Below are 27,335 nucleotides of genomic sequence, written 5' to 3' on the forward strand. Positions count from 1 at the left end.
ATGCTGCCGTCGGTGGGGCGGTGCCTATCAAGCCATTGGGCAACGTGGCAGCGATACGGAGCGGAGACCTGGGTGGTGGATGTCCTCCGGGAGGGATATTCTCTACCCTTCGAGTCGCCGCCTCCCCTCACCAACACTCCGGTCCAGTTCCCATCTTATCTCCAAGACCCCCAGAAGAAACAGGCCCTTCTTCAGGAGGTCGAAACTATGTTGAGCAAGGGAGCCATCGAAGTTGTCGAGGATCAGTCCCCGGGCTTCTACAGCAGGATCTTTCTCATGGAGAAAGCTTCCGGCAGATGGAGGCCAGTGATCGTCCTCTTTCCCCTGAATTGTTTCGTTCGCCAGACATGGTTCAAGATGGAGACGGTGCGGACAGTACTGTCGGCCATCAGTTGATTTGATGGACACATACTTCCAAGCGCCAGTCCATCCATTGTCTCGTCGGTACCTTCACTTTGTCCTCAACGGAGTGGTCTATTAATTCAAGGTTCTCTGTTTCGGACTGTCGACCGCTCCGCAGGTGTTCACGAGAGTGTTCACCCTCATTTAAGTTTGGGCTCATTCGCGCAGGATACGTCTGCTGAGGTATCTCGACGATTGGTTGATCCTGGCAAGCTCCCGCTTGCAGTTGCTACGGGCCAGAGATCGCCTCCTCGAGTTGTGTCGCAAACTAGGCATCGTGATCAACTTTCGGAAGTCAGATCTCACCCCCAAACAGAGGACCCAGTATCTGGGCATGCTGATTGACATGGCAGCAAGCAGAGTCTTTCCTTCTCAGGCTCGGATCAGCATGTTCAGGAAGGTGGCGAGGCGGTTCCTGGCAAAACAGGACCAGCCAGCTCAACAGTGGCGAGTCGTGATCGGCCACCTGTCGCCTTGGAGAAGCTTGTTCCACCCACACAGTCGGCTCCACCTTCGGTCTCTCCAGTGGAGACTGAGGGACTTCCGGGATCAGTCTCAGGAGCCCCAGTCGATTCTCATCCCCATCTCTCAGGTGGTGAGAGACAATCTCGCCTGGTGGACAGACGACAGGAACCTCTGCTTAGGGCCACCTCTGTCCTCTCGCCCTCCAGACATGCTTCTCTTTTCAGACGCATTGAGGGAGGGCTGGGGTGCACACCTGGAGGAGTTGCTGACTTCAGGTGTGTGGGACCAACACGACAGGCGCCTTCACATCAACGTCCTGGAGATGAAAGCAGCGTTCGTAGGTCTTCAGTGCTTCCAGGACCATTTGATCGGACACTTGGTGGTGTTGATGAACAACAACATGACTGTAGTGGCATACGTCAACCAGCAAGGGGGTCTTGCCTCCCGCCCTCCACGAGTTGACGCTGCAGGTGCATCAGTGGGCAGCAGCCCACTCTGTGGAGCTGCCGGCCAGGTACATTCCAGGCAAGAGGAATGTCCTGGCGGACAAGCTCAGCCATCAGGATCAGGTAGTGGGGTTTGAGTGGTCCTTCCATCAGAGTGTAGCGGACAGGCTCTTCGACCTGTGGGGGTGTCCAGTAGTGGACCTGTTCGCCACCCGGTACAACAGGAAGCTTCCAACCTTCTTCTCTGTCATACCGGACCTGTGGGCAGCTGCAGAAGACGCCTTCCAACACTCGTAGGACAACCTCGAAGTGTATGCCTTTCCCCTGTTCTGTCTCCTTCGCCCAGTTCTCAGTCGAGTTCTGGTGTCAACGAACCTTCGAATGATCCTGGTGGCCCCCAGTATCCAGACCTGCTGGCTCTGCTCTCCGAGGTTCCGAGAGTGCTTCCCCTCCGGCACAACCTTCTTCGTCAGGCCCACGTAGACCAGGCCGTGGCCTCCCTGTCTCTTCTCACCTGGAGGTTATCCACCATCTCTTGCGAGCAAGAGGCTTTTCTCGCTGGGCAGCTACAGAGATGGCAGGATACCTCAGGAAGTCCTCAGCAGCGGTTTACCAGGGTAAGTGGGCCATCTTCTGTGGTTGGTGTCGTAGACGGAGCCACTCTTCAGCAGGTAGCGGATTTCCTTGTCTATCTTCGCCGGGAGAAGCTCCTATCAGTTTCAGCGGTAAAAGGATACAGGGCAGCCTTAGCCCTGGTCCTGAAGTTGAAAAGCATCGATATTTCGTCCTCCCTGGAAATATCTTTGCTGATGAAGAGCTTCGAACTGTCTTGCCCACCCAGGGAACTCAGGCCCCCTGAGTGGGACGTGTCTCTTGTTTTGTGGAGCCTGACTCGTGCCCCATACAAGCCACTGCGAGAAGCCACAGACAGGGATCTGACTCTCAAGACCATCTTCCTGCTAGCCCTGGCATTGGCAAAGAGGATTAGCGAGTTACAGGGGCTTTCCTTTGTAATTAAACACTCAAGGGGGTGGGCATCGGTGACGCTTGAATTTGTCCTGAAGTTTGTAGCGAAGACTCAAAACCCAGCGGTCCCTGACGCTCGGTTTGAGTCTTTCACGATCCCATCCCTGAGTGATTTCGTACACAACGACCCTGTCGAGTTGCTACTCTGTCCTGTACGGGCGCTATCTAAAGAGAATGCGGTGCCTCAGGCCTGAGTGTCGGCGACTCTTCGTTAGCACCGGAACCCCTAAGAAGGAGGTGTCCAAGAACACGATCTCTTTTCTGGCTTCGTGAGGTTATCAAGGAAGCATATGCAGTGGCTGGGGAGGACGACACCAGCGCTCATGAAATCAGAGGGATTGCGCCCACTTTGGCATTCAAGAAGAACCTGTCCGTTCAGCAGGTACTGAAGGCAGGGGTGTGGTCACGCCAGATCACATTCACCTCTTTTTACCTACGGGACGTTACCCATCAGTCCTTGGATACCTTCTCCTTGGGGCCAGTGGTGGCTGCTCAACAAGTTGTGTAACTTACCCAGCTCCTGTACAGGACAGAGTTGTGTCTCTCTGTTGTACATGAATGATTGGGCGTGAAAGGTGAGTGACTGGCTCCCTCTTCCCTCCTATCATCCAACTTTTTACCCTCGGGCAGAGAGTTTAGGCCTTACAAGCTGAACCAGACGTCAGACGCATGTGAATTTCATTCCTTGAGTATCCTAATCTTTGTTGCCTTTCAGGTACACATTAGATGTAATGTCCCCTCTTTCCCCTGCAAGGCGGGGAAGGGGTTGTGGGCTAACTACCAAACCCATTCTTCATGTTGGTCCTTAGTCCCCGACATTTCCCAGTCACCTCTTATGTGGCTGGGAAAGGTTCTCTCTAGCTTTTACCTCACTGTGTGTTCGCTTACCTACCGTAACTTTGTCACAGCAAGGGTGGTCTAGTAGACTGGTCCGTGACACTACAGTTCTCATAACAGTGATTACGGTCTGGTGGCCATGTCCTCCTGGCTCTTACACCAGGAGAACACAAGGTGCAGTTGAACTTCCAGTCGTTCAGAGACCTCCTCTCAGATTCCTCCCACCGAATCTTGAGTCCCCATATAAGTAAAGGACCAAGGGTTTGTATTTGTGTAGGAACAAATCGCATTTTTTAAAAAGTAAAATGCATTTTTCCTAACATACAAACCCGACGTCCTTTACTTAAGTTACCAACCTCAGCCTCCCCACAATCTGCCCTAGACCAGAAAGTAAAGTGAATGTGTGAAGCCGGGCGGTTGGTACCGTGGGTTTCCCACTGTTGCCAACCATCTTCCCGGCTGGTAGTAATACCAACACATGCCTTGTAAGTCTTTAGTGGCCAGTTGAGCTTCGCCAAAAGTATTCCCCATATAAGTAAAGGACCTCGGGTTTGTATGTTAGGAAAAATGCATTTTACTTTTTAAAAAATGCAATTTTTTAACATGCTAACTTCAGTTAAAATTGGGATGAACCTGAAAATGCACAAATTCTTGGCTTACTAATGGTATCATGAATACCATCTAATTTTTTTGCGGTTACCTAACAGCTGTACAAAAAAGTTACTGAAGAGGTTCTATATAATTCTGCTGTGATGTGTAAATGTAATTTCATACAGGATTTATTTAAATGAAATCTGTAAAAACTTTTGAAATACTTTTACTTTGAGAATATATTTAAAGCTGTTCTTTCACTAATACTTTTAATTATGCCTAAATTCTTGGTTACGAGAAACCTCTCCCACCCTTGTGTCAGTTCCCCAATCTCGCCTGTCAAATGCCCCATTCCTTTCTTGAGTGAAGAGCAATTTAAATGCAACAGGAAGAGAGGATTCCAGTAAAAATAAGGGATTTTCATCCATGAAAAATCATTTCCATTTTTGTGCTTGCAGGAGTAATAATATCTTTTGTTCCTTCGGGAATGCGCAAACCGTTACCTCTTATGTTAGGTATTTCTCAATATGAACTGGAATAAGATTGAAAATTGGTAACAAGGTGGTTAACTGGTAGTAGGTTGGTGAGTGTCAGGAACGCCCTCCCATGTATCGGCCATCATAAAGTACTTTTTTTTTCAGTCACGGTCAAGTGGGTTGAAAAAAAAAAGTGAACAACAAAAGGTGTGAAGGACATGAGCAAGTGTCTGGCTGCTTCCATGTCTTAGGTGTTAGTGTAACTACATTTGTTGTTCTGCACTGATGAGTCTTGCAAGGAGTGCACTGCTGGTCTCCTTTGCAGTGGAAAGGTTCAGCAGCAATAGGAGGAGGACCAAGGATGTCTGTCAGTTTTTTTCAAAGATGATTATGCCACCTTTGATACTGGTAAATCTTTTTTGACATATTCTTCTTGGACTACCTTCTCTCCCTACCTCATGCTTGTTTGCCTGTGGTGGTGTGATGTAACTGTAAATCAATCAATCAATGTTCTCTAGCTTGCAAGGAAGTTACACACGATGGGAGACAAGCAGCCCATGCTCTCCAGCAATGACACTCCAGGTACACATCAGGTAAACATGAAGTTTTCTGCTCAGGCAAGACAGTGGTAAATTTTTGTGGTTCACTACCACCTATTGATACTTCACCTGTGACTTCACTGGATTACTAATAGATGTTTCCATCCCTCTGTATTCCCAACTTTTGCCTGTTTCCACTAAGGAACTCGGTGCTGTTGAATCTACTGTAGCAATCATTTTGCTTGTGGAAATAACCCCTTGGTATCAGGCACCAGCTGTACTCCTCTGATGCTACTTCATGTTTTGCATGTCTTCTGCTGTAGCCAAAGAGAGTAGGACTTAGGGATGGAGGAAGATTAAGAAACGTGAGCATGTGTCCTCTTCTTCGTCAAACTCACTTGCCATTTCCCCCCTCTTCTTTTTCTTCTTCTTCATCCTTCTCAAGATGATGATGGAGAGGTCTTCGAAGCCCTCTCACGAGTTCTGTCAGACTGTGATTAAGCGCCTTCCTTCTTCAGAGGTTGGCTACAGCATTCCCTCACCTACATGTAGTGATGTGTGCAGTGGGTAAGGTTGATGCAAAGTTTTCTGAGAGTGCTGGTGAACCAGTGTCTCTTCATTTCTTTCTAAAACATGAGGACTGTCCTGGACTCTTCCCCTGTTCATGGTTTTGCCTAGGAACTCAAAAGAACTGGCACTACCTGTGACAGGTCACTGCTGTACAGGTGACAGGACACTGCTGGGTATCATGACAATCTGTACAAATATGATTGCAAACCCTCAGGTGGTACCTGATTCAACCAGACCTCCCAATGCACGCATATGGCTCCCCGGACTGTTAGCTAGTAAAAGAGGGTTCATGCACACACAAGGTCACTGCATTATGATGTTCCTGAGCATCATGGCAAGCCTTGTGCATGTGATGTGGAGACATTTAGGGTGTTCCTAGTTCATCAAAGAGTCCCAGTGTGTACACAAGTATTTATCCACAGCTTCTATTAGTCTGGCTTCAGGTTATGACTCAATGTTCTTTAATCAGTACTGCTAGGTCCAATTGTTTGCATTCATGGTCCAAGAGCACTTGACATGACAAATTGGTGTCAGCCTCTCTTCAGGGACAGGATCCAATTAATGGTTTTGGGAGTTTGTCAGGACATGAGGTATCTCTTTCAGAACTTCTACAGGTTTTTCAAAAGATTGTTTGGCTCATATGTGAGCTTAAATGATCTTAGGGAAGCAACCACTGCTCTTTTGTTGAACTCAAGCTCTTTGCTGTCCAGCAGATGAAGCAAGCTATTTTGCTTGCCATTAACATGCCAGAAAATAATTGACTACTTCCCTTCAAGTTGTTTTGTCAGTCTACACCTCCCCCTTGAGAAAACCCAAAGAAGGTTCTTCTCATTATAGTCAGGAGCCTAAAGTTAGTCTTCATGACCTCCTTCCATGCAACATCCAGGACTGACATTTGGTTAACTTGTTCACAGATTTTGTCACCATTGGCCAAGCTCCAGAGGTTGCTGGTGTCAGAAAGAAGTGTAGACTCTCTCAAACCAAAGTGTAACCCATGGGCAAATTTTGTCCTGAGAAGATGTATCCAGTGTCCACATTCTTCTCCTTGTAAGTTCTGGCTGAGAATAGTATCTATACATTTTCCAAAAAGTAAAGTTGAGGCAGCAGTGAGGAAAGGCATTCTTACAGTCAGGACACCTTGATCCACAGTGCAGTGCAACCAAGCATTTGAGGCAGTCATACCTTCTATCTGGTATCAGGATGGCTCGGGTTTCTTCTTCCAGGAGTCTTTGTAGCCTTTTAGGCGTGCACACGCACACAAATACACACACCTCTGGCTCAAAGGCTCAAATAGGGACAGTTATAAACTTTTTCAAGGACTACCAGCTCTTCTCTCAGATGCCAGTCCCATTTCCTGCCCTTCCTCCAGGACTTTTCCAGCTCTGGGCCAGTCAACATAGGTAAGGGCAATGCCAGAAAACAATGTGTTAGAATTCATAGATGATATGCCCCATGCATTTTACAATTTTCTTGATAAGAAGACAACTAAGGGTTGGGGACTGGTCACTGACCTATTTTGGTTGAATGAGTTACATGCTACAGACTCATACAAGTGGAAGCAATTTCCTCTTGTTGGATTCCATCAGAAGAGTGACTTCATGCTTTTAGTGGATCAGAAGGCTGTGTATTTGCAGATGCCCACCCATCAGTTGTCCAGGAAGTACCTCCATCTCTCTTCAAGGGGACAGTCTACCAATTTGAAGCTCTGTGCATCTGACTGGAAACAGCCCCTCAGGTGTTAACAAAAGCATTCACCTTTGACTTAACTTATGTAGAATACATCTTCATTCTCTCAATGACTGGCTGGTTCCAGCATCATAGAGACAGTACAAAACAGAGATCACCTTCTCACCTTTTGCCACAACCTGGGGTTTGTGATAACAGGGGGTTGGTACCCAAGCAGCAGGAATATACAGTAGGGCATGCTGATGGACATGGCAGCAGCAAGAGAATTTGGTAAGGTTCTTAGCTTCATTAAGTTCATGGAGATGATAGAGCAGTTTCTTTCACAATAGGGACAACCAGGCTGGCTTTGGCAGGTCATCCTTGTTATCTGATGCCCTCAGAGAAGCTCACACATTTCAGGCACCTCCATAAATGCTCACTTCAGAAGTAACTGAAGCAGCATTGGTTGGCCACAAGATACTGCTCCTTTCACTTGTGCCCTTCAGCCAAGAGTGAGGGAGGACCTTGCTAGGTGGCTTGACGATAGGAACCTCCTTATTGGAAGTTCCTTTGAACTTCCCACCTCTGAGGTGCTTCTCTTCTGAGATGCACCAAGGAGTGGTAAAGGCTCATACCCAGATCTATACACTTTAGCTGTACTGACAGACTGATGTTCATCTTCACATTTAGGTTTCTTGGGAATGAGTATCATTGATCGCTGCAACAGTACAAGGTTGTGTAATGGTAACTCAGCAGTGTCAGTGAGTGACGAAGGTTGGCAGTGTGGATCCATGAGGGGGTTTGCTGTTGAGCTGTCTGTCAAGGACATTCCAGCATGATGGAATGTTTAGGCAGACCAGCTCAACTGCCAAGGGTAGTAAGAACAAATTGGTCCCCATTTTCTTGCATGGAGAAAGAATTTTTGAGCTTTGGTGAATGCCAATGATCAGCCTATTTGCCACACGGTTATACAGGAAACTCTGGAAATTCTACTTTTCCGTTCTAGACTCTCGGATTCCAGCAGCCCCTAGGACGTATGGATATCTTGCCTTTCCTCCTATCAGTGTGATTTACTGACTGATTGTCCAAGCGTCACCCTGGTAGTTCTTTACTGACTCCATGCCAAGTAGTATCCCACTCTGCAAGCTCTTCTGTTTGAAGGACCCAAAGATTCCTCATTGGCCCACTCTCCTCTGTTAGCCACGTTTTGATGTACCCTAACTGCCAAGTAACTGGGAGTGGACCATCTTCTCCAATTGGTGTTGCAAACAAAGTCTCTCCAGTTAAGAGCTACTTTGTAGTAGATCATGGACATTCTTGTCCACTTTTGTAAGACAGGCTCTTCCTTGAGCCAGGTTTTCTTGACTGAAGGCATGGACCTCTCTTCCTCAGTTAGAGTTATCCACACTCAGAGGAGCTTTGAACAGTTAGCTACTTTGTAAGCTTTGGCCTTTGGAATGGACTTTCCACAGCCTAACTCAAGCGTGTAGGGTTCTTTAGAGAGGCCTCAAATCGAGGTCTCACCCTCAAGAACCATTGCTTTAGCCTTAGCCTCTCTGTAGCATGTTGACAAGTTGCATGACCTTGTATATCTTATCTGGCTTTTGTAAGTTAGGAATTCCACTTGTTCTTGTCCATATGTTTGCTGCAAAAACTCAACCCATCAGTTTTTAACAAGAGATTCAAGAATCTCTAGGTCTCATTCTAAGAATTTGTTAGCAGGGAGCCGGATGAGATGCTTTTGTGCCCAATGCAAGCCCTGTGGCACTTTGCAGTGAGAACCCAACCTCTTAGACTAATTTCAGGGTCTCTTGTAGTACCAGTTGCTACGAGATGATGATGTCCAGAAGAACACCCTTCCTTTCTGGCTTCATGAAGCAATTAAGCAGACATTCAGTTAATCATGATAGGGGACAGTTGTCCAGTCTTGGTAAGACCTCAGGGAGCCAGAGCTGTTGGCCCATCCCTAACTGTTCAGAGAACTTCATGGTTCACAGGAAATAACAGCAGCTGTTAAGGACTGTCCACCTACAAGTCCATGGACCCTTCTCAGGACGTGGGGTGGCTGCCTAACAGGTTGTGTAGTCACCACTGGATGGGCCACAATATTGGTAGACTTCACAATTGGGTATCCTATGTTAAAGCTTTGGCTCATAAGGTGTGACTCCCATAAACACAGGCAGCTCTATCAAGGAAGAAAAGTCCATGCTCCTGAATTAGCAGACTTTGCCTCAAGGCAGAGCAATAGGCTTCACTGTAGGGAAAGAGAAGAGCTTGTCTTAACAAAGTATGGTTGGTTTATAAAGCTACACTATCATCTGAACCCATCAGTTCATGATTGGCAAAGATACTAGCTGCCTTCCAACCTATGCTACCCTATCTTTGGGGGCAGCACTTGGTTCTCCAAAGTTTTCTTTGAGTGAGCATTCAGACACATCTCACTCTGGCTCAGAACCCTATCAATCTTGCTTTCCTATACTAGGCTGTATGGGAGGTTACAGGGGTCACTGCTCCCCTGCTGATGATAACGACCAGAAGCATGGCATTTCCATGTGGAGACTCAACTTGCTAGTCAGTTGTGAGACTTTCCTCCCACCTAAGCAGAATCTCCTCCTATAAAGACATTTTGTATTCCTATAGGGAGAAATCACACATTTTTTAAAGTAATTTTGTATTTTCATATGTATAAAAACCAGAGCTTTATCGTAATCCCACCTCAACCACCCCAAACGGTCCCTAATGCTGGAGGAAATAGGACTTTATGACAGTATGTAAATGGGAGGGTGAGGTTCCCCCACCCACCCACCTTTCACAGGTTAACTACAGTATTACCAAACTTCAACAACTGATTACAGCTCATGCTGTGGAAGACTGGATACTACATGAAAGACTCTGGTTTGTATACCAAGGGAGTTATTTTTAGAAGTTGACATCTATAACTCAGTCAAGATCTGTGATCACTACAGCGATCCTGGCTGAGTGTATCATGAACAATTTTAAAGCAAAATGGTACAAAGCCATCAGTATTTAACACTTTAAAAACATTCTGTACTCACCTTCAGACAATAAACAAGCCTGCTTGTCATTGTTTTCAAGAGCATTCAGTTCTAATGACAAGGAGGAATGTTGTGGTAAATGGGTATCGTAGACTCAGTGGAAAATAAGGAGTAACACCCCTGGGCATGGAGATGTTCATGCACTGATGTGAAGTGTTGGGGAGAGTCAGGCTTCACAGTAGAGAATGACAAATAAGAATGGGTTAACAAAATACAAAATCATTGTTTATTGAACATGTCATCTGTTCACCTGTCTCTGTGAATCCTCATGCATCTCATTCTCAAGGATGTGTTCAGATTAAAATCCTTCAGGTCCTGTTAAAATCTATGGTTCCATTGCACACTCCTGTTCAATCCCCATCAACTCTTGTGTACCTGTTTATACTGACCTCTTGTGACAACCTTACAACTTCTTTACAAATATCTTTGACAGACGGGAAGCCTGTGAAAAGATATTCAACACTGATAGCTACACCTTTCATGGATAGCAATGAGGATTCAAATTATGAAGGTGTAAGTAATGCCATGGTGCATAAGCTGGATAAGAGAAGTGGTGTTAGGAGGCTTAAACCACTCATTGTTCTTGCAACAATCCTGTGTGATCACTGGATTGTATTGCATCTGGCATATAAGTCCATAACGCTTAGCCAACCATGTAGCTATGGTCGATGGCTGTTGTCACCCCAACTTTGACTGAACTTCCAGATTACCCAACGCTGTTGATTTCTTGAATATATACAGTAGATAAGCATCATATTGAGATTTTCTTCTGAGCTGAAAAGCCACACATGGGTGATATGATTTGTAGCCTTGTACATATCCTGTCATGATTATTCAAAACTTACTTGGTAGTATAACCAAAGCCACAAATCTTGCATCAGGATCCTTGGGAATAATTGGCAGCCTTCTCATCAGCATTCACAGCTTCTAATATTAAAAAGCAAACAATGTTCCACTTTTCAAAGCACTGTCTCAGTCATGACTTGCAATAATTGCCCCCCTTGGAATCTGATCCTCCAACTTGATCCTTCAGATCAGCAAGTGAAATAAGGCCTTTGTCACCATCAGCTTGAACATGATGACTTGCTTCTTTGGTCAAGTCTTGGACCAATATTCTGCATCTCCATAACTACACTGCACATCTCTGTGATCCTCATGACTGCCACAAAAGATGCTGTGTCTTGCCACAAGAATAGTGTCCTACTTCTGAAGAAACATAGATAGCTGACTGGAAGAGTCCTAGCACCTTTGTAATACTATTAATACCATGTTCTGTGTTATTTCACTACATAATGTTCAAGTCCACAACAAAACTTTGCTCTTTTGCACCATTTTCAGCTTTGCACCTGTACTACACTCATTTGCATTATGCTTTGTTGACATTCTCTCTTCTGCACTTTACACTGTAAACACCTGAATGCCATCAGTTACACTTACTCACTACAAAAGGCAAAAGCTCAATATTCATTAAGTATTCACAATACTTTCAGTTGTGCTGAGCAAGTTTTAAGTTAACTTGCTAACCATAAGTCTTACACAATGGCGAGAAAAACTACTTATTAATAGTACTGGTATGGTATGGTATTCATGGCCTTGTAACCAGTGTAGTCACCACCACTGCAACCAACTTGTTATCTCAGTGCCCAAGGACATGTTGAAGGCTGTGTGATAGGATTCAAAACAATGAAGTCTGCGATTTGATGACCAGATTCCCTTTGACTGGTTCGAGTAACTTTTTCTTGACTTAATCGTTCTGACTGGATTCCTTGCAACTGTATTTATAATGAATGGGACACTGCTTGGAAGCAACAGGAAAATTCCTATTCATGCTAATAAAGAAAAGACAAAATGGGAAACCTCCTTAACACAAAATTCTGTTATATAACAAAACTACTTTACCATGATATGCTAGACATACCTGAAAAAGTTCAGAATAAAAATCCAGTACCTTGTATCCTTACACAAAAATCTGGTAAAACTGCATACGAGTGCTTCCAATTTTCTTTTTGTAATCTTTAGAATTTATGATGCTGTAATGTTTATTAATTTAGTGGAAAACCACTAGTGTTTTTCAACACAACTACCACTTACAAGACCTAACCCTACTTCTATACCTAAGAAGGGTTTGTGGATGAGGAAAAATGAACCAGGGTGAACAGCACGAATAGGAATGATAAAATCTGTTTAAAACATGAGATAAATAGCTGAAAAACTACATGCTCCATGAATGTAATCACTGATAATCAAAAATGGAAAAGGAAAGTGTGATCATTGTAATTACAGGAGGCATCGTAACCTAGGGTGCAGCATTCTACCTGAGGGGTGGTCTTATTCCCTATACCCCTCCCCTTAACCTTGCCTAAAAATTATGCTTGTACTTCTTACAGGGATACATCCAAACCTAACCTAATGGTGCAGCATCTTACATGATCTGGGAGACTTTGCCCCATGGACCCTGCAAGCTTTATTAAAATTATATGCCAATACTGTAACACTTACAAGGACACATTCTTGAGTGCCCCATTCTGCCTACTTGGGACTTGCCCCCCTGGATTCCCACTTAACTTGACTGATACTAATTGGCTAGACTTAGAGGTTGAGTAGAACTGTTTGAATTTCAAACTCCTTTCCAGACATTTCATGAGGAAGCTAAGATTTAAACCCTCCATCATGCTTCTGCTGTGTAAAACTTTGGTAAAAATATATTTGGAGGTGTTCCAATGCACGTTTATCAAAACTCTAAAGCAAAAGTTGAGTACTGTACATATACTTTGGTACACCAACTTGCAGCAATATACTCAATATGTGAGGAATCTGGGTTTTGCTTCAGCAACAGTAACACAGGTATGGTACATCACAAAAAAAAATTACACATACATAAAATTATAATTATGATAAACTAAATACAGAGGGGGAAAAATGAAAGGTGAACAGACTCCTAGTGGGGAATATGAACAGAAATGGAAAATTATATTCAGTGGAAAGCACTGTTTACCCAGGATCTGAATCAAAGAATGAGCATTTGACAGGTGCGATGATAACCCTTTAGTGGGGAGTTATTTTTATTTAACTCACTTCAAGAAGCCACTCACCATAGGTTGTTCAGGGTAACTGCCATGAAAAACTAAGAGGGTCCTAATTTTATGTAAACACATTACATATACTAAGATTAAGTTTAAAAAATATGGTATTGATATTGTTTAAAGCTCTTGTATTTAATAAAACAATATCATGACAATTTTTTATTCAAGTTTGTTTTTACAAATGCTGGTGAGCTTTTTTTAATTTCTCTATTTAGAATTTGTGCAATTTAGGACTCATTTCATAATGTAAAATCATACAGTATATGTGATCTCATTCCCTAACAAAATATGCTGTGTATCAAACATTTCATGTAATCATAGATACTTATGTTGTAAATCTGTTTATTAACCCTTAAATGCCTGTTGGACGTAGCAAACATCGACTAAAATTGTCTGTTGAATGCCAGTGGACGAGTAAAGCAAACGTCGACTACAAAAATTTCAACCTTCGGTCAACTTTGACTCGACCGTAATGGTCGAAAAACGCAATTGTAAGCTAAAACTCTTACATTCTAGTAATATTCAATCATGTACCTTCATTTTGCAACAAATTGGAAGTCTCTTGCACAATATTTTGATTTATGGTGAATTTTTGAAAAAACTTTTTCTTACGCCCGCACGGTAACTCGGCCGAAAAATTTCAGAAATTCTTTCGTCATTTTGTCATAATTTTTGCACTGTTCTATATTAGCTGTTACATAAAGTTTTTATATATGAAAATGTGCGCAATTTCATGTACAATACAACAGAAAATAACTCATGGTCGTAGCTTTTATCAGTTTTGAAATATTTTCATATAAATCACGATAACTGCCAAAATTTCAACCTTCGGTCAACTTTGACTCGACGAAATGGTCAAAAACGCAATTGTAAGCTAAAACTCTTACATTCTAGTAATATTCAATCATTTACCTTCATTTTGCAACCAATTGGAAGTCTCTAGCACAATATTTCGATTTATGGTGAATTTTTAAAAAAACTTTTTCCTTACGTCCGCGCCAGAAATTCTTTAAATCACGTTGTCGTAATGTTTGCACTGTTTTATATTAGTCGTTACATAAAGTTTTATATATGGAAATGTGCGCAATTTCATGTAGAATACGCAATTTCATGTAGAATACAACAGAAAATAACTCATGGTTGTAGCTTTTATCAGTTTTGAAATATTTTCATATAAATCACGATAAATAGAAAAAATTCTACTTTCAGTCAACTTTAACTCGACCGAAATGGTCGAAAACTGCAATTGTAAGCTAAAACACGTACATTCTAGTAATATTCAATCATGTACCTTCATTTTGCAACAAACTGGAAGTCTCTAGCACAATATTTCGATTTATGGTGAATTTCTGAAAAAAATTTTTTTTCCTTACGTCTCTTGCCGCAGTAACTCGGCCGAACATCTCAGAAATTCTTTTGTCATGTTGTCGTAATGTTTGCATCGTTTACATTAGTCGTTACATAAACTTTTATATATGAAAATGTGTGCAATTTCATGTAGAATACAACAGAAATTAGCTCATGGTTGTAGCTTTTACCAGTTTTGAAATATTTTCACACAAATCACGATAACTGCCAAAATTTCAACCTTCAGTCAACTTTAACTCGACTGAAATGGTAAAAAAACGCAATTGTAAGCTAAAACTCTTACATTCTAGTAATATTCAATCGTTTACCTTCATTTTGCAATAAATTGGAAGTCTCTAGCACAATATTTCGATTTATGGTGAATTTTTAAAAAACATTTTCCTTCGTCTCATGCGGTAACTTGGCCAAACATTTCAGAAATTCTTTTGTCTCGTTGTTGTAATATTTGCACCGTTTTATATTAGATGTTACATAAAGTTTTATATATGAAAATGTGTGCAATTTCATTTATAATACAACAAAAATAACTCATGGTTGTAGCTTTTATCAGTTTTGAAATATTTTCATATAAATCACGATAAATAGAAAAATTCGACTTTCGGTCAACTTTAACTCGACCGAAATGGTCGAAAACTGCAATTGTAGCTAAAACACTTACAGTCTAGTAATATTCAATCAATTAGCTTCATTTTTCATCAAACGGGAAGTCTCTAGCACAATATTTCGATTTATGGTGAATTTTAAAAAAAAAAATTTTACATCCATGATTACTTAATTCATGCATCATTTTGTGATAATATTTTCTCTGTGTTGCTTTGATCGTTTTAAAATTTTTTATATACCAAAATCATCGCAATGTAGTGTACAATACAACTAAAAAAAATTAAGTCATTAGCTTTAACCGTTTTGCTTACAGCGCGATTTGTATACAATTATATACAAGTTTTTTTTTTTGCTGTCATATATTCCAATATTTATATATGATAATGATATTTTTTTTCATTTCTGATGGTTGCATACTAAACTTCAGGCAATGACAAAAACATGAGCCAAAAATGAACTCTTACTCTTAAAAACTAAGCGTGCTGTGATTTTTTTAAAAAAACTTTTTTTCCGCTTCGGCGCTAACTCACCGAACGCCGCCGGCATACAGGAGACGTTTTTGTAAATAGGGCTTCGGCGTTAAAGGGTTAACAGTGTTAGTTATAGTAATTTCAGACTGCTCAATGAAAACAGTGTGACGAGAAATAGTTTGTTTCATAAATATGAATCTCTCTATTTTACTTTTATCAATGCCTGGAATGGTGCAATCAGTTATTCAGCAGATACCAGCAGGGGTTACTACTTAAAGTGTGCCTTGCACAGAGCAATGTACAGTAAGCTGCATTAAAAGTTCTTCACAGCATTCCTGTTTGTTTACCTTCACCCCTCACTGGGGTGGCTGTGATGAACTAACCAACCCAACACAACATAATAGAACTCGAGAAACATCATATGCTTTCCAATGTCAATAACAATGAACAGAACAAAGTAAGAAACATCCAGAACTCCTTCCAATCCTCTATTTGGACAGGGAATGGTGAAAGGAAAGGGAAGAGAAGGAGAGGAAACCTTTTCTCACACCACTTTCAAGTCTGTGCAGTATGAGGGAAAGTCACTATGATGTGTTTACATCCATAATGAAGAGAACAGAAATTAACAGAACTTAAGCATGATTAGAAAGGAAACCAAAAGGCCAGGCAGTTCATGCCTTAAATTAGCCATATATGAAAAGGAAAGGACAATGTGGTGAACTGAATTCAAGTTGTCCCTTACACAAATACTCATGGGGAAGCATTTCATGGTAAACAACCTACATTTGCCAGAATATAATAAAAGAAGGAAAATTGCCCCAGACCTCCAAAAGAGTGAAGAAAAGGAACTGACTGGAACCCAAACTTGCATGGGAACCAAAGTACAGCTCACCTTCAAGTAAGTGACAGCCAAAAGCAACTAGAGGAAATAAAGGAAGCATGGCTAGCAGGTAATTCATATAGAACCATAGATTAATAGCCTAAATTCAAGATGGAAAGTACATGGTTGCTGCAAGAAATACCTGGAACTCGTAAGCAAGAACAAAAACCAGTGGTATAAAAAAGTGGTTACATTAAACATACCAAAAACCCACCTTGATTGGAATATATTTGCCTGAAGCTTCAAAACTTGATTTCAGATATAAATTCAGATAAAATTTTGTCCAATTAAAGTTGACAGATTAAAAGTCCAATAGATTTGATTCCATTTTATCTTATGCCAAGCAAAGATGATGAATAATAATAGATGAATGGAATCCTGGGAGTAATTAAAATATGGGAAAAGTCTAATCAGTTTCATTTATGAGTTTTAATTTTGCTCATGTTAATGGAATGGAATACAGAATATTGGCCAAAAGCCAAGCGCTGGGATCTATGAGGTCATTCAGCGCTAAAAGGAAAATTGAGAGAAGAAATGTTTGAAAGGTGTAACATGAGGAAAACCTTGCAGTGTCACTAAGAAACAATTGTTGGGAAAGGGTGGAAAGTAAGACGAAAGAAAGTCAATATTAAAGGAGGTACAAGTAAAAGGAATGAAAGGGGTTGCAGCTAGGGCCGATCGGGACGCTGCAAAGAACAGTAAGTAATGCCTACAGTGCACAGCATGCAATGCACTGACAGCACTACCCCCTACAGGGAGCTCATATTAATGAGCAATATCTTTCCAAAGCTAATGGTGTTCACATTTGTTTCACCTGAATTTTTTTTTTTTCCTATAAATTATAAAAATCACAAAAATTGATGAATTCTTGTAACTGTAAGGCAATAAGTGAGACTCTCCACCCACTTTATTTTAGTTGTTCATTTAACTACGTTAGCAAGCACGATGTGTTGCATATGAGTGACTTTCAGTTCTTTTCCTTATTTAACCACTGAAACTTTACAATATAATTGTAACCACCTACTATTTTTTCCATTTTTTGCTACCACTAACATCCATATCTGACAATCTATAATAATAGACAAATAATGAGGTCTTAAAAACCAGCAAGTGAGGATTATATTACAACATATTTACAAATTTCATTTCTCCAATCAATGATATGATTTTATGCTAAATGACTAATTTGCATTTCTTTTCATGTCTACAGACCGCAGGGTCCTGCTCTTTAATGAGGAGAAATTTTGTTGTATACTGTGAAGAAACTGATGAAAACATCGAATGTTTTAAGGATGATGGAATGTAGAGTGTCTCATCCTAATTACAAGTAGAAATGTGTAACTTTCAATAAATCTGTTCTTGTTACTAATTCTTTCAAGTCCTAGGGGAAATTATCTAAAATAATTTATATACTCTGGATTTTTCAGTTCAGTATAGAAACCAGTATCTATATTTTCAATGTTCTAACCTAATAGTGGAAAATGTGATTACTTCCATGAGATGTGTCAGATTATCCTTAGATTTGTACAATATTCCCATATAAATGTATTCCTATACATTTGTATGGGAATGGGAAATGTACTTCCTGTAACTATATGAAGGAAGATTCTTTATCTCTCACTTTAGTTTTGAAGCTGTCAAATCTTCATTTCAGATTCCAGGTAGCAAGCAGGTTTGTATTACCCAATTGTGCTGTCTGGGTTAGCTGTGACAGGCTGGCATGTGGTGGGAAGAAAGGCAGCTGCTTCCAGGAGACTTGGTAGGAGTGCATCTGACACGCAACTTAGCATAGGTAAAACACCTGGAAGGAGCATTAAAGGGCACAAGCAAGGTCTCCTACAGGGGTAGGGCTAGGTACCAAAGTATAAAGGCAGTTTTGGGTAGCACACATGAAGGGCAAGGGCTGGCACTGGGAATTATTTTGCTGCCAGGTGCAAAATCAAACAAGGAGAGCCATGGTAGCACTTGCTGACTAGCTGAAACACTGCTGGCACAGCAATGACAGAACACAAAAGAGAAAGTCATAAGCTTCTCCAGAGAGCTAGAGGCATGGTTGGGACTAAGAATCACTGAACTGACAGCAACACACAGACACAGCAAGCCTCAAGGATCATAACAAGAACATCCAGAGACGAAGACCATTCTGGACATTAATCAAGGACTCTTAGGCTGAAAATGACCTCATCAGAGGCACTCCTGCAACATATCTTATCGTGTCCTACAGAGGTAACAAAGCCGAGACGGTAACTCTGCATAAATGGTGAGGATTTCTAATAAACACTTGACATAAAAGAACCACATGGCTTATCAGGAAGCCCAACACACCTATGTTGAGGCATGATCAAAACCAATCAAATAAAAATGAAAAAACCACACAGATGTTTCACAAGCAAATAAAAATTTTAAATTAAACTATGAACAACTCACAATACTTACAAATACATCAGGAAATAATACTGCAACATATGCCTTAATACTTACACTGAAGGGCAGAAGCAGAGGAGGACAGAACATTAAATTTCATCTAACAGGAAAAGTGCAGTAGGGAAGTCGAGCAAAAATCTCACTCACAACACTCGACACTATTATTTATCCTGATGCTTACAGCTAGAACCAAATACCTGTGAAAACCAAATATATTGAATATTTACACATTTTGACTTGAGGGAAGGGGCTATATTTAAAAAAAAGTGCAGGAAGTCCTGCGTTCTTATTTGTTACATAGGCATTTGCACTGGAAAAAAATACTAAAATTCATAGTCCTTTGCATGCACAATTACCCCCTTTAAAAATCAATTATTGGAAAAACATATTTCGCGACCCCATCATAACAGTTGCAGGTATGTCAACTATTTTTTTTTTACTTGATGCATAACCTTTGCATCATCAGAAACAATTTTTAGAAGCCACATTTTCTTTCATTATTTATGCAGTTGAGAAGCATTTATCCTGTAAACCATCCAAATGCTTGAAATGAAAAAAAAAATCAATGCAAAATAAAACAGATCTTTCAGTGCTCTTGCCAATGGTATATTACCTAAGTAGCTGAATGAAAAATTAAAATATAATTCAAACAAATACACAACCTTACTTTTGACTTATGAGATAGTAAAAGATTTTTTTTCAGATATGCTAGTGCCAAGTGTAAAAATGCATACAAATATGACAAGGATTTAGATGAAGGACGAACAAGTTATGTGTAAGTGAAAATACTCATAAGTAAAGTTAAACCTGCTTTTTCTTGGTATTTTCCTTGAAAACCTACACAGTATCTAGTCTCCTCACGTATGCGGTATTCATTGTTTGAAGAACAAGGGCGTTATAATGTGTCACATTTCTTTTTATGGACTGGGAAGCTTCCTGCCTGACATTGTTTACTTTCTTGAATTTTTACTTCCTTTTGCTTCATAGTCTGCAACTGAAAACTTATTTTTCATTCTTTAATGGTGAGGGTCTTATCAATAATAATACTGGTTCTACCTAACATTCAAAGTTGCATTCGGTACTAATATTAATATCTGATATTACATTTCAACTTGTAAACAGTGTTTTGCAACTGAATTTTGATGTTTCAGTGAAAGAAGAAAGACTAAGAATATGTAAAGAATTTTAGTTGCAAAACACTGTAGAGTGTACAAGTTGAAATGTAATATCAGGTATTAACATTCGTATTAGAATGCAACTTTGAATATGTTAGCTAGAACAACCTTTTATATTAATAAGACCCTCAGCATTAAAGAATGAAAAATAAATTCTAAACTGCAAACTAAGAAGAAGTGGAAAAATTTTTAAGGACTGTGTTAGTTGTTTCTGTAGTGTCTTATGTTGATGACAATGACAGAAAAGCCTGAGGGTGAGATCATGCAATGTTTCTTCCTTTCACTTCCCTTTTTCAAAGCTTCTGCCTTCATTTCGTGGTAAGCTAGCTTCATGGTACACTTAATAAATAGTTTCCTTAAACGTCGACTGGATGTACCATACGTCGACCAAAATTGTCTGTTGGGTGCCAAGTGGACGTATGGTACGTCAACTACAAAAAATTTCAACCTTCGGTCAACTTTGACTCGACCGAAATGGTAAAAAAACGCAATTGTAAGCTAAAACGCTTACATTCTAGTAATATTCAATCATTTACCTTCATTTTGCAACAAATTGGAAGTCTCTAGCACAATACTTCGATTTATGGTGAATTTTTGAAAAAAAACTATTTATGTCCGCGCGGTAACTTGGCCGAAAATTTTGGAAATTCTTTCGTCATTTTGTCGTAATATTTGCACCGTTTTATATTAGCCGTTACATAAAGTTTTATATGAAAATGTGCGCAATTTCATGTAAAATACAACAAAAAACAACCCATGGTTGTAGCTTTTATCAGTTTGGAAATATTTTCATATAAATCACGATTATAAATCACGGTGCCAAAATTTCAAACTTCGGTCTACTTTGACTCGACCGAAATGGTCGAAAAATGCAATTGTAAGCTAAAACTCTTACATTCTAGTAACATTCAATCATTTACCTTAATTTTGCAACAAATTGGAAGTCTCTAGCACAATATTTCAATTTATGGTGAATTTTGAAAAAAAAAAAAAAAAAACTTTTCCCTTACGTCGGCGCTGGTAACTCGGCCGAACATCTCGGAAATTCTTTCGTCACTTTGTTGTAATGTTTGCACCGTTTTATATTAGTCGTTACATAAAGTTTTATATATGAAAATGTGCGCAATTTCATGTAGAATACAACAAAAAATAACTCATGGTTGTAGCTTTTATCAGTTTTGAAATATTTTCATATAAATCACGATAAGTGCCAAAATTTCAACCTTCGGTCAACTTTAACTCGACCGAAATGGTCGAAAAACACAATTGTAAGCTAAAACTCTTACATTCTAGTAATATTTAATCATTTACCTTCATTTTGCAACAAATTGGAAGTCTCTAGCACAATATTTTGATTTATGGTGAATTTTTGAAAAAACTTTTTCCTTACATCCGTGTGGTAACTCAGCCGAACATCTCAGAAATTCTTTCGTCACTTTGTCGCAATGTTTGCACCGTTTTATATTAGATGTTACATAAAGTTTTATGTATGAAAATGTGTGCATTTCATGTAGAATACAACAAAAAATAACTCATGGTTGTAACTTTTATCAGTTTTGAAATATTTTCATATAAATCATGATAAATAAAAAAAATTCTACCTTCAGTCAACTTTAACTCGACCGAAATGGTCGAAAACTGCAATTGTAAGCTAAAACACTTACAGTCTAGTAACATTCAATCAATTACCTTCATTTTGCAACAAATGGGAAGTCTCTAGCTCAATATTTCGATTTATGGTGAATTTTTTAAAAAACTTTTTCTTACATCCGCGCGTTATGAATTCATTCATCATTTTGTGATAATATTTTCTCTGTGTTGCTTTGATCGTTTTACAATTTGTTATATACCAAAATCATTGCAATTTAGTGTACAATACAAAGAAACAAAAAATAACTCGTTAGCTTTAACTGTTTTGCTCACAGCATGATTTGTATACAATTATATATGAAATTTTTTTTTATGCTGTCATATATTTCAATATTTATATATATATATTTTTTTCTCATTTCTGATGGTTGCATACTAAACTTCAGGCAATGACAAAAAAAGGAGCCAAAAATGAACTCTTAATCTTAAAAACTAAGCGTGCTGTGATTTTTTGAAAAAACTTTTTTTCCGCTTCGGCGCTAACTCCCAAACGCCGCCAGCATACGGCAGACACTTTTGTAAATAGAGGCTCAGCGTTTAAGGGTTATGACAACCTCAGAAAACTCAGATTTTCACATGGCTGGAGAACTGGTTAGGGAGACTGGGAAGTAAAAATGCCAGACTCTTAGAATGAATTTAACACAAATTTTTTTATATTATAAAAAGTGAGTGAACTGTAACCAAAGTCAGCAGAGAACATGTATTCTTAACAATTGCAAAATATGAGTTTTGGAATGTGGATTACAGTACTTTGTTGTAGGAATTATGTAAATAACTTATACTTCAAAACAACAACACAACTTGGGCATAAAAGAAGCCAGATTTCCTAGAATGAATTGCATTTAATTATATATCAACCTAACGTCATTATAAAAGGTGAATGGGTATCAAAGTCAATTGGTGCTCACACCCCTGATAATTGTACTGTGGGTGTGGGCATGGAAAACAGATACTTTGCTATTTTAAGGAACTGAGGCAATGAATATACCACAAGAAACTTACGACTATACAGTATCATTTCAGAACATTGCAAAATTCCAGGAAATTTGCAAAATTCATGAAAAACCCTACTAATTTCTCCTCTTAAGTAAGGTTACAGTGTAACTACAGTAATAATGTGAGGAAAATTAGATAAAATTTGAATTGGCATTCCTTCAAGAGGTCTCCAGTCTCAAAAGGTCTGTAGGAGACTGAACAAATTTGCAGACGCACATGAAGTGGGGTAGTTTGCCGCTTGGGACATGTGGGAACCATATGTGCATGAATTAGCCTAACAGAAGGAGCACTTCTTCATACTGTAAAATTGCCTGGGAGTTTTTCCAGATGTATGAAAAGGCCACATAAAAGAAACTGGCTTGCAATGATACAATGTAACATCTGCACTTGCCAAGTCTCCTCCGAGAGCTTTCACTGGAAAACTGGTAATGAAGAGAGGATGTTATTAAATAACAACAGTAATTTTAAACTTATGGTAAGATCATGCTAATATCAAAGAAGTATTTCTATACCTATATATAAAAAAAAGAAACTTCTGAAAATGAATAACATCAGCAACAGGAATTTCAATCACAAAAGCACAACTAATGCAAAGGATTCATCTCTGTTTTTTTGGATACTGCTTGGCATTCCCTCTTTGTCTATATAATTTAGCATTACAGTTTTTCTATGTAAAATCAGAGGACAGTACCATCTCGTGAATTTGTAAAGACCCCAGAGAATATTAAAAGCCCCCATATCTAATGAACCTTGACAACTCACCTATAACTTCCTGGCAATTAAAGGCTAAGCTTTGAGCCTTGATTCAGTTTCAAACAACAAGTACTTCAATGTGCCAAACACATCCAACAGGAACTCCACAAATATGATTTAAATAGTGTATGTGCATAAAACAAACATGGTTATACACAACCCCTGTGAGAGAGGTGCGAAATAATGAGCAGGAAGACATGTACTGCTAGTTTATTGATGAAGCAATCTGCTTATATAGCGGCGTGCGGACGTCTGCGTACTTTGCAGAGACCGCGGGTACAAAGATTTACAGGTGACCTGAGGTCAAACTATTTCTCTACAGAAAACATGGCAGGTACATACAGAAAACATAATGACTAATAATGTCTGATGTGTTACAAAAATACTCCCGTTATGAGTACATAATAGTTCGTCTTTGGAGGAGTGGTAACTGGCATGTTGTTAACTCTCCGAACAAAGAAGAATTAGAGGAATTCATGATAGAAATTCATTTCTCGTCATAATGTGGTTCGGATTCCACAATAAGCTGTAGGTCCCGTTGCTAATAATATGTAGGTTCTTAGCCACGTAAAAATAAGTCTAATCCTTGGGCCAGCCCTAGGAGAGCTGTTAACCAGCTCAGTGGTCTGGTTAAACTAAGATATACTTAACTTAACTTAATGAGTACATAATGCATGGTAACTTTAACAGACAATAAAATATACAATTCACAAAAATGGTAATAATATGTGTTTGGTCGACCCCAGGTCGAATGTGGAGGCACCGCAGAAAACGGGATGTTCATTACAGAGAACGCATTGAATGGGGACTTTACAATACTCCCCCCAGCAAGACATAGGTAACGTCTGATCAAAGCAGGTATCTGCTGGGGTGACGGAGGGGGCCCTGCTTTCTCGATGTCAACTGGAGGGGGTGGTCGCCTTCCCCGGCGCCCTCTGGAGCGGTGTGTTGGGGTGCCTCCCTGCCTGTTTTCTAGGTGTTCCGGGGATGCCGACCACATTTTCCTGCGCATGGGGCTGGCCAGGGGGTTGCTACACCCTACGGGAAGCTTTGGGAATCGCCTCTGACGTCCTCCTCCAGGAATGTGGGCTTGAGGCAGTCTACAGATATCCAGTCTCCCCTCCTGTGGATGGCTACCCAGAATGCCTTTTTGTTCTTTTCGAGTACGAGGAAAGGTCCTCTGTAGAGCCTGGTTAAGGGTGGCTGCACGGTGTCGTCCCTGACGAAGATGTGGGTGGCGGAGGACAGACCGGGAGGCAGGAAGGGGGATGTCCTGTTGGTGTATGTCCTCTGGCAGGGGGCGAACTTCCCAACCCTGTCACAGAGCCTCTGCATCGCTATGTCATCCCTGTCTTCTGCAACGAGTTCCCCCGGGACTACCAGGGTCTCCCCGTAGACTTTTTCTGCTGAGGAGGGGTCGCCGTTGGCTCTGGGGGCAGTTCTCAATCCGAGGAGGACCCAGGGCAGCTGGTACTTCCAATTCTCGGAGGGGCAACAAACCATGAGGTACGCCTTCAGGGACCTGTGGAACCTTCCCACCATTCCGTTGGCTGCGGGGTTGTAGGCGGTGGTGCTGTGATGAGTGGTCCCCATTAGGCGTGCCAGGGTGGTCCACAGCTCGGACAGGAAAGCAGGACCTCTGTCTGTCTTTATGTGGTCCGGGACACCGAACCGGCTGATCCAGCTGGAGAGGAGGGCTTCTGCACATGCACTGGAGGTGGCTTCTTCCATGGGTGTAGCTTCAGGCCACCTGGTGGAGCGGTCAATGACTGTTAGGAGGTATCTTGCTCCTCCTGATGGGGGAAGAGGACCCACCACGTCGACGTGGATGTGCCCGAAGCATCTCTTTGGCTGGGGAAACTCGCCCACCCAATTCGGTGTGCCGCCCTACTTTGCTGGCCTGACACTGCATACAATGCCTTGCCCAGGCCGTCGTGTCCTTCCGTATGCCGTGCCAGACAAACTTATCTGTCAGTAGCCTGGCCGTCGTCCTTCTGGAGGGGTGGGCTAGGCCGTGGATGATGTCGAAGATCAGCCGACATCTGGAGGCAGGCACCAGGGGGCGGGGGCGGCCAATGCTCACGTTGCCCAGCAGTGTTGACCCTTCTGACCCGAGGGGCACATCCTCCCACTTCAGTGACATGACATGACAGCTGTGTGGTAGGCTGGGGTCTCTGGGTCAGCAGCCTGTTTGTGGGCGAGGTCCTCGCTGTCAATCCTGAGCTGCACTGCGTCGATCTTGATCCTCGAGAAGGCGTCAGCTACTGGGTTCTTCCTGCCGGGGGAGGTATTTGATGGTGTAGGTGAACTCCGCGACAGCCGCAAGGTGCCACTGCTGCCTAGAGGACAATGCGTCCCCTAGCTTTGTGAAGGCGTGGGCGAGCGGCTGGTGGTCAGTCCAAATCGTGAAGGGCGTCCCCTCCAGGAGGAACTTGAAGTGACATACCGCCTGGTATACTGCAAAAAGTTCCCGGTCGAAGGTGCTGTAGCGGGACTCGGTGGGGCTGAGCCTCCTGCTGAAGAAGGCGATGGGCTGAGGGGTCCCGCTGATGACTTGTTCCAGGACGGCTCAGCAGGCGACGTTGCTGGTGTCCGTCGTCAGCTGGAGGGGAGCGTTGGGGTCCTGGTGGGCCAAAGATGTTGCCTTGGCGAGGGCGGCCTTCTGCTGGTCGGGGCCCCACACTAAGGTCTTTGGACGACCCTTGAGGACCTCCGTCAGGGGGCCATGGTGTGCAGGATCCCCGGGATGAATCTCCTGTAGTAGTTGACCATTCCAAGGAATTCCTGTACGGCCCTAATGGAGATAGGGGTGGGGAACTTCTCGACAGCCTCAATCTTCGACAACATTGGGCGGATGCTCCCTGGGGATATCTCGTGGCCCAGGAATTCCACCTTCTTGACGTCGAAGGTGCACTTGTCGAACCTGACAACAAGGCCATTCTCCTGCAGGCGCTGCAGGACCTTCCGGATATGCCGCAAGCGTTCCTTCTGGGATCTGGAAAAAATTGAGATATCATCGACGTAGCAGATGCAGAAGTCCAGGTCACCCAGGATACTGTCCATCAACCTCTGGAAAGTCACGCCTGCGTTCCTCAGGCCGAAGGTGGAGAAGGCGAAGACGTAGGACCCGAAAGGCGTGATGATGGCAGTTTTGGGGATGTCTTCTTGTGTTACTGGTACCTGAAAATATGATTTTAAAAGATCCAACTTTGAGAATATTTTGGCCCCGTGGAAGGAGGCCAGTTAGGTCCTGCATGTTTGGCAGGGGGTAGCGGTCAGGTTCTGTAGTAAGGTTGAGCCGCCTGTAGTCGCCACAGGGCCCCCAGGTGCCATCTGCTTTCTGCAACATGTGAAGGGGGGAGGCCCACGGGCTGGGAGCCTTTCTGTATATGCCCATCCTTTCCATCTCAGTGAAGGCCTTCTTGGCCTCCTGAAGGCGCTGTGGGGGAAGCCGTCAGAACTTCGCGTGCGTCAGGGGCCCTTTGTTTTGATGTGATGGTATATCCCGTGTTTGGTAGGGGCCCCGGGCACCTGACAAAGCTCAGATTTGAAGACTTCCAGGAATTCCTTCAGAAGGGAACCATACTGGTGGGGCGCGACAGAACAGATGGCAGGCTCCCTGGGGTCCGGCGACAAGGGCAGGGGCTGGCAGGACTCGGTGTCCAGCGGGCGTTTGAGGCCGACGTTGGTTGCCAGTCCGAAGTGGGCGAGGAAGTCCGCCCCAGGAACAGGGTCCTCACGTCCGCGATGATGAATTTCCACTCGTATCTCCAGCCAAGGATGGAGATCGGCAGGAGCTTGGTGCTGTAGGAGAGGATGGGGGACCCGTTGGCAGCTGTCAAGGAGGCAGTCGGGTCCAG

The 27,335-nt window shown here is 42.0% G+C and overlaps 1 protein-coding gene across 3 annotated transcripts in view; it reads left to right on the forward strand.

Moving 5' to 3' along the window:
* Nucleotides 1–17,842, forward strand: part of Ask1 (apoptotic signal-regulating kinase 1) — a 219,560-nt gene extending 201,718 nt beyond the window's left edge. For all 3 annotated transcript variants that reach the window (XM_067103970.1, XM_067103975.1, XM_067103968.1), the window contains one exon: nt 17,688–17,842. In XM_067103970.1, coding sequence (XP_066960071.1) covers nt 17,688–17,737 — 50 coding nt within the window. In that variant the 3' untranslated portion in view covers nt 17,738–17,842. The remainder of the gene's footprint in view (nt 1–17,687) is intronic.
* The last annotated feature ends 9,493 nt before the right edge of the window (nt 17,843–27,335 follow it).

The sequence above is a fragment of the Macrobrachium rosenbergii genome, chromosome 5 (genome assembly GCF_040412425.1).
Source record: "Macrobrachium rosenbergii isolate ZJJX-2024 chromosome 5, ASM4041242v1, whole genome shotgun sequence".
Classification (NCBI taxonomy): Eukaryota; Metazoa; Arthropoda; class Malacostraca; order Decapoda; family Palaemonidae; genus Macrobrachium; species Macrobrachium rosenbergii.